General features: G+C 32.2%; 2 protein-coding genes across 2 annotated transcripts; one reads left to right on the top strand and one right to left on the bottom strand.

Moving 5' to 3' along the window:
- Nucleotides 1-642: 642 nt before the first annotated feature.
- On the bottom strand, nt 643-2,942 carry LOC124924929 (probable inactive histone-lysine N-methyltransferase SUVR2). Its single transcript, XM_047464911.1, has 6 exons — nt 2,884-2,942; nt 1,818-2,754; nt 1,452-1,726; nt 1,311-1,377; nt 1,052-1,102; nt 643-759 (listed from the first exon to the last, which is right to left on the bottom strand). The coding sequence occupies exons 1-6, from the start codon at nt 2,889-2,891 to the stop codon at nt 643-645; spliced, it is 1,455 nt and encodes a 484-aa protein (XP_047320867.1). The 5' UTR covers nt 2,892-2,942.
- Nucleotides 2,943-6,276: 3,334 nt separating this feature from the next.
- Nucleotides 6,277-7,935, top strand: LOC124924930. The gene is made up of 5 exons (XM_047464912.1): nt 6,277-6,312; nt 6,711-6,812; nt 6,864-7,055; nt 7,138-7,443; nt 7,765-7,935. The coding sequence occupies exons 1-5, from the start codon at nt 6,277-6,279 to the stop codon at nt 7,933-7,935; spliced, it is 807 nt and encodes a 268-aa protein (XP_047320868.1).
- Nucleotides 7,936-8,250: the final 315 nt, after the last annotated feature.

An 8,250-nucleotide genomic window follows, 5' to 3' on the forward strand; every position in this document is an offset into this window, starting at 1 on the left:
AGATTGCAATATAAAAAAGAGGACTAATTGGAATATTATACTTATATTGTTTTGTTCTTAAAAAATTCACCACATAGTAATATATATCAGAAAATGAAATAATAAATATAAAGAGAAATTTAAGTAAATTTGTAATGAATTTATTTTGAAGTATATAAAATATCAATTTTAGTGACCTTTCTTTCAGAGTGATTAGAAGATGGAGAGTGATCCTATATAGTAGCCAAATGCAATATCCAAAGTTATTAAGATCCACATAATCACTGTCATCAACAGAGCAGAGACACATATTCACAAGACCTAAAAGCAGAGACTAGAAATATCATCAAGAACATGTATAATTAGAAATTAATAACTTAAAACTGTATTTGTAAGAATGGTACTTCTTCCACAAACAAAATAAATTCTGTGTTTTCCGCCGCAATTCTGTGTATATTAACATAAAAAACAATGCTCCAAATCATCATCAATCGCGGCAAGACGACTTGCAGTTCAATGACCAAAATGCTTCATCTTCATTGTTCTGATTTAGATCCTATTCCAGAATGTAAAAAAATATATATAAAAAAAAAGTAATGTCATGTCTATAACAATCAAATTAATGCAACTTCTTCTATCAATGTTGGGATTACAGAAACAATACTAAGGGAACAACTTACTTCTCTTGCGTCTAATATTTCGACAGTACTTGCTGCCGCATTCGCACTTAAAGGCCTTGACTGTTGGATCTTCGTGATCATCAAAATCAATCCCATAATCCTGCACAAAATTGCACTTGCATGTAAGGTTTCAATGTCAAATTCAATATGAAAATATTCAAAAATTAAATTCAAATAATCTCACAAGGAAGGTGTCTAATCGGGAATTCATTGAAAATCAAGATATATGGATTTAAAATACATATCGGGTCAAAGATTAAAAATCTTCCAAATATCTACAAATTAAGAGATATGTTACCAATTTAGAAGATATGTTACTTATTAGACTTTATTTTAATTACCTATAACAGTACAGCAGTCTATGGTAGTGACAATTATTAATAACAACTTACCCGGGTCAATTCCTCGAATGCTTTCACTTCTCTTGTCGTGAAGAAAGCAAGCTGCGGGAAAAGAGTAACCGGGCATTAATAAATTGAGGAAATCAGATAAGTGATATGTATATTTTTTATTTTTGTAAATGGTCCCGGTTTGAAGACTCAAACTCTCGTGACCATGAGAACATGAATTCTTGTGCTCTACCCAAGAACTACGAGTCTCCACATAAGTGATATATATTGATGTGAATAAAGGAAGAAGAAGATACCATACATGATAATAAGTATGATTGGGTGTCTCCACTTCCACTGGTATCCCAACCAGACTGGGATCGAAACATCTAACACAATATAACATGAAATAAATAGGCAGCGTACATAACATGATAATAGTCACAGTTCATATGGAACTTACCTATGATTGATAAACCTTGAAATGTTCCCATAACGACTAGAATCCAAGCATAGAGCTTTTTCATCTTTTAAGATACGTTTCTCTGCACATGACCAATCTGCATCAAGCAAAACATGGTATGCATGTGCTTCTTCACTATTTGCTCTGGCTGACGCTCGCTTATAAAACTCCTCATTTGTCAAGATTTCGCCCACATATTCACATACAAAAGCCCCCTTTGGAAGGTCCTGCAATGTTCGAAGGCCCCATCCTCTGCCTTCCGGGGTCATAAAAACCTATAAAGAAAGGATGCAAACAATAATGAGAGGGAAATCAAAGTCATATTATTTATTATGTATGGATGCCCTTAATGTATATTATTCTAACCTGCAAGTTGATCGTTATGCCACGCTGCACAACCTGATTTCCACATTTTTTGCTACAACCGCATTTCCTCCAGCATTCTTTTATGAATTCCCTTATCGAGTGACCTTTACAAGGTTCCAAGATTTTCTCATTTTTAAATCTTTCAAGTGGGCACTCCTTACAGTAGCATTGTGGACAGTTCTTTTGTGGATCACGATTCATAGAGATACACTCATTTAAAAAGTCTTCTTTAACAAGACCATCTATGGTGTATGCACAATGACCACCGGGGCCACAGGCACAAGGTACCGACGCTGATAGACAATTTCCTGAACATGATGCACCACTCTTATCATCACCAAGTCGGGACAGTGAGAAGCCCACATTTGCACGTTTAAAGACCATGTTCTGGGGAATATAACTAAACAATGGCAGGCATTCATCATTCACCTCATTCACCAGTGTAATTACTGCTCTTTCATGCCCTTTGGCAACATCATAGTCGTGATGGGAGCTCAGATTATCTTTTTGATGGATGGATTTGTAACTTTCAGAGACATTTTCTTCATTCGCAGCTATGTTGCCGGTATGCTTTGATAAACCAAAAGCTTCTACAACATAATTTTCCGATTTTGTTCCTTGTTCAAGAAAACAGTTGCACATATCTCTCATAACATTCTTCAGAGAGAAACTTTGGTCCACGATATTGTAGGATGTGAGGAGTTTATCCTCCACCATTTTCAGAACAGCATCAAAACTAGGCATATGGAAATCAGATCTTCTAATAGCAGAATTACAACTCAAATAAATTTTCACTTCTCCAGAGGATGAGGCAGCTATTTCTACATCAGTACAAGGGTCATCCACAAGATTTGCAGCCTTCTCATTTTGCTTTCCATCTTCATGAATTTTAACTGCATCAATAATGACTGATTCTGGACAAGCTGCCCCTCTTCTAACTGTATTTTCCTTACGTGATGAAGCTTCTGAGATTAGAAATAAAAAAATCAATACATTATAACTGCATCCCTGAGCACGGTTTCAATGTCCCCAAAGGGCAAATAAGTATGAGCAGTCTAACGAATGAGATCTCATTAAATGCACCTGGATGAATCACAGAAACTGGAAGAATCATTTGGACCGTGCCATCAGTGATTTCTTCATCTTCTGCCAGCCCAGTTTCATCTGTAAGAGTTGCCTTGCCCTTTCTCTTGCCCTTGACATTGCTCCTGTAGCCTGCTGTAGTACAAACTTAATTAGATCATGTTACTGAAAACTAGCTTACTTCTGTTAGACGCACCTTTTTGAAATGCCTTGAACGGTGGTTCCTGTATTTTTAACACTTGTTTTCCTCTGCTTCTTGTCCAATGATGGTTTTCACCCGCTGAGAGGCTAGTGTTATCTGTATACTCTATACATAATCTTTTCGAGGGTCTTTCAGTCTCATCGGCTTCAGATTCCTTCACCTTCAAAATAATAACATGTTAACCATAAAAAATATACAAGAGAAAAAGGCTCAATCTTTCAATAACTTATGCAGATAAAGATCTTAACAAAAGATGAGAAAGATAAACATACATCATTATTTCCAGGAGTGACCTGTGCTTCATCATCGTCAAATATAACATCGGCGAGGGCTCTGTAGTTTTCTGCCTCAATAAATTCCCAATTTCTTTTATAAATTTTCAAAAGTTTCTGTAATACTGGTTTTGCTTTTTCCTCGGGGATACCCAGATCCCTCATTGCACTAAGTGCTTTTGCAGTCCTTGGATTAATTGGTGCCATTATTTTTCTAAGACTCTTTTTTTTCTGCAGAAAAATAATGTGAGTCATTATTGATTTATGTGAGGGTGCACTAAAAATCCTGACTTAAATCACTTCAAATGATGACATGCAAGAGCATAAACGATTAATAGGTGACAAAATGTAATATTCATTGTGTTATTTGAGATGGGATTATTTCATGATGTTCAAAATACTTGGGTGATATTTGAACTGCACTACTAAATTGACTCCTAATCTTAAGGACCCATCAAAGCATATCATGTAAGATCTAAATGCACAGGTAACTGACATTAGAAAACAGTGGCAATATCTTCCTCAAAATCAAGATAATAACCGAGATTAATGTTAAGGTCTAATCGGAAGAAAATGAGTATATATCTATCTATCTGCAAATCAACAAGATCCAAAACAGACTAACAAAATATATCTGCAATTCCCTTAATCCTTGAGAAAAGAAACCTGTATTGTCAATTTACCTGCAAGGTAACTAAATCCATTGAGACTAAAATGATACAAAATCATTATATCCAACACAAAGTTCAAGAAAATTAATTATTTTCATCAACTCTCTAACAATGTTACAACAGAAGAGACCAACAAAAAACGTATATACACAAGGATCAAAAGACAAGGTGATCTGAAGTAAAACTATAAACCCTAAACATGGTGAAAAATCAAATAACGACAAAATAAACACAAAAACCAACAAACCCAGATGCTGGACACACCTGAGTAAAATCTGAAAAAAGTTGGTGATGGATAGACGATAGTTCAAGTGAGTACTAGAGATTCATTAGTTCTTACAAACTATTTCATTTTCGTATGAACTTTTTTGAGACAACATGCAGTTAATCAAATCAACGTCACTACTCTAGTCTAACATGCAAATTAAAACCGATCAGTAAACAGATGGAAAAAAACAAGGCGATTTCGAGAATACAATGTAAGACAATGAATGATTACAAAAACAAATTTAAGAACAGAGCGTACCGTTTGGGGGAGAAAGACCAGAAATTTTCGTAGAAAGTGAAGTGATAGTCTTATTTATATTTAGAGAAGGAAGATTCAAATCCCTTTTTTTCAGTTGTTGTAGGAATTATAATGCCTTATTTGAATTTTATTATATATTTTTAAATAAATATATATTAATTAATAAACATAAAAACAATATGCAATTACATTTTAATTATAAAATAATTTTCTAATATATTTGTATCATTTTATCCCGATAATTTATTTATATTAAAATATAAAAATAAATTAAAAATTATTTATCCACTAATTTATTTATACTAAAATAGAAAAATATATTCAAAAATTATTTATACCGCTGATCTATTTATATTAAAATAGAAAAATATATTCAAAAATTATTTATCCCCGTTAAATTATTTATATTAAAATACAAAAATATTTAAAAAAAAATTAATTTGTTTTTACAGTCCTTGAAAATAAATATCTTTTATTTAATTACTTTAAATTTTATTTACTCTTTCATTATATTCATTAATACATTAAATTTTTTAATTAATTATATTTATATTATATCTCTTAATAATTATTCTTACAATATTAATTTGATTCAAATAAATATATATATATATATATATATTAAAATAAATTATATATTTTTTCATGATTATTATATTTATATATTATAAAAATATATATTAATTTATAATTTTAAAAATATTAATACATATATTTAAAAGATATTTATTTTATGCATATATTATATTTATTTTTTTTTATTTTTTTTTATCACTATTATAAATATTCTTTCTCTAATTAAAATATTTATTAAATAATCTATTAATATATTTTTTAATTAAAAAATATTTAAATGTTATTAAATTAAAAATATTCATGTGATCTTTCATTATCACTTGTGTGTTGGATGGCAATGATTACCGGATATACTCAATACTTGTGGTTATATGATGGTCGAGTTAAGGATGTTAAAGTTTAAAATAACTTTTCGAATTCTAAATTATTAGAAATAATCATTACAAAATTTATAATAAATATATTATTTATTTTACTTCACCCCACGTCATAAATTTAATTTATCTTTCTAATGACTTTTAATATTTATTTATTTTAATAACAAAATATTTTCTCTACAATATTATTTTAATATTAAAGGGCCTAAATACAAAAATGGACCCCGCTTGATAGTGTTTGTAAAACGGGCCCTTTTGTCATGCGAAAAGTCTGTAATACGTCTCGCGCGCCTGATTTACCGCTCAATTACGAGAAATGTCATTCACGCATTTTCATCTAAAACGCGTGAGTTCATAAACGCGTTTTAGATGAAACGCGTGAGTGTCATTTCTCGTAAATGGAAAGTCGAGAAATGCCACTCACGTGTTTCATCTAAAACGCGTTTATGAACTCACGCGTTTTAGATGAAAATGCGTGAGTGGTATTTCTCGTCTTTCATCGTATATATAATTTTTTTTGCCCTAATTTAAACAAAACCCCATTTACGAATATCTATCGACTCTCTCCCACTCCGACTTCCAAAACTTTGTCTTTACAACTATCGACTTTCCATTCCAACTTCGTTCAACATCATCATTCGTCGTCCATCCGTCTCTTCGATCATATATTCATGTGAGTTTAGAGTTTAGGGTTTAGGTTTTTGTTTAATCTGTAATGTTCTCTTCGATCATATATTCTGTTGTTTATATTGATGGATATTGATGTATCCTTAACTTTTAAGGTTCATGTATCTTATATTCGTTTAGGTGTGTATATGTTGTTGTTGTTTATCTAGTGTTCTTCACTCACGAGTATTATATCAGTGTTCTTATTTTGCATGCATGCATTTCTCGTTTATTCTTTCATGAGAAATGGTTATAATTTTCACAACCATTGTACCATTTCTTGTATATCAGTGTTATTAACAAACGAGAAATGACATTTGTTATGTTCTTGTTAAGGTAATTATAATTTTTAAGTAACTTGTTAAGAATTCTTAACAAATGCCTAATTAAAGTGAAACAAAGAATGCAAACATATAAAATTTTTGTGTATTCTTTGATGTTGTTTGAGCTGTTATGTTCTAGTTTAGGTACTTATAATTTTCTGGATTTGCTTACTCCAATGTTGTTCCTTGTTTTGTAGATGGAGTCCACCATAAATCCTGAGTTTGCTGGGAGGGTCTCATGGAAAACCAATATCGAAAGAATTGCCACCAAGTTTACTTCAATGAATCTAACGAAAATGGTAGAGAAAACCCAATTCATATTTTTATTCAAATGATCCACGTTACTATAGTTCTCAGGAACGATAATACACCAAATGCTCTTGAGGAAGTGCAGCTCAAATTCTATGGAGATGAAGTTCCTCGTGAATGGAGAGAAGCTATACTTCGGGATGAAGGAGTTTGCATTGGTCATAGGCCTAAATTTTGGGAGATTCCCTACGGACGAAACCATTTTCAATCAAGTTGAAGAATGTTCACCTTTGGTTGTTAAATATTTTAAAAGTAATCAACTTGTTAGAACAGCTAGCAGACCTTCATTCAAAATTTGTGTCCTGCTCTGATAAGGGAGATGCATGGAAATTGGGGTTAGTATACCTGGTTTGCCAATATCTCATCGCCCTTGACCCAAATAGGATAATAAATATCACACTCCTCAGCATGGTCGAGGACATCGACACTTTCCTCAATTTTCCATGGGAAAAGTTGTCCTTTAGAGAAACTATAAAGGGTTTGAACAAGAACCTTGGTCACTACAGGTTGCTATATCTGGATAAGAAGAAAGCCTTGGGGAAGAAGAATAAAGACAAGAATGTCGATATTTCTTATACCGTAAATGGGTTTGCATTAGCTTTACAAGTGTGGATCTATGAGGTTATCCAAATGTTTGTCCCAAAACTTGCAAGGAATACGATGTTTCAAGCGTAAGAGCCTGTCTGCCCAAGGATAATATAGTATAAATTCAGCAGGAATAACACTGCCTCTTATCTTCACACTGCCCTGCAAGGCAAGATTGTCAAGAAAATGGAATTGTCTAAAGAAGACAAGATCTAATATGCTAAGATTGTGGAGAAAAAGATTGATGATATTGAGGTATGTATGGTGTGTTTCTCGTAGTTGGTGTGTTTCTCGCAAATGGTGTATTTCGAGCATATAGTGTGTTTCTCGCAAATGGTCTAATCATTTTTTTTATAGGATGGGCTAGTGGAGGAGAAGAATAATGATGGGATTGTGGAGGAAGTTGATGTGCTTGATGAGAAATCCAATGATAGGATTGTGGAGAAGAACAATGATGGGATTGTGGAGGAAGCTGATGTGCTTGATGAGAAATTCAATTATGGGATTAATTGTGGAGAAGAAGATTGAGGATATTGAGGTATGTATGATGTGTTTCTCGCAATTTCAATTTTATAAATTAATTATCCCTTTTAATTTGTAGGAATCCAATGAGCACATACACATTCTTTCCAATGAAATTGGATTTTGATTTAATATGTTGAACATTTTGAATGTAACACAAATATCCAACCAAATGGTCTAGTATGAGAATAATTTAGTTCATGAAGATTGAGTATGGAAAAATGTGTTCTTCCATTATGGACTTGAGAGTGGATTCTATAATAAGATAAGTTTAAAAATGAATTTATATTGGAACTATGTTGGGTTTAAGCCTAGTCAAAA

Source organism: Impatiens glandulifera, chromosome 2 (assembly GCF_907164915.1).
Source record: "Impatiens glandulifera chromosome 2, dImpGla2.1, whole genome shotgun sequence".
Lineage (NCBI taxonomy): Eukaryota > Viridiplantae > Streptophyta > Magnoliopsida > Ericales > Balsaminaceae > Impatiens > Impatiens glandulifera.

What these genes read in the sequence shown, in the direction of transcription:
- LOC124924929 (XM_047464911.1), bottom strand. An exon ending in TCAAGGTTTATCAATCATAG is followed by an intron (nt 1,378 to 1,451) that starts GTAAGTTCCATA and finishes ATATTGTGTTAG; the next exon opens with ATGTTTCGATCCCAGTCTGG. An exon ending in CCAATCATACTTATTATCAT is followed by an intron (nt 1,103 to 1,310) that starts GTATGGTATCTT and finishes CTTTTCCCGCAG; the next exon opens with CTTGCTTTCTTCACGACAAG.
- LOC124924930 (XM_047464912.1), top strand. Translation starts at nt 6,277, where the DNA reads ATGGATATTGATGTATCCTTAACTTTTAAGGTTCAT. An exon ending in CCTTAACTTTTAAGGTTCAT is followed by an intron (nt 6,313 to 6,710) that starts GTATCTTATATT and finishes CTTGTTTTGTAG; the next exon opens with ATGGAGTCCACCATAAATCC. An exon ending in TACAAGTGTGGATCTATGAG is followed by an intron (nt 7,444 to 7,764) that starts GTTATCCAAATG and finishes TTTTTTTTATAG; the next exon opens with GATGGGCTAGTGGAGGAGAA.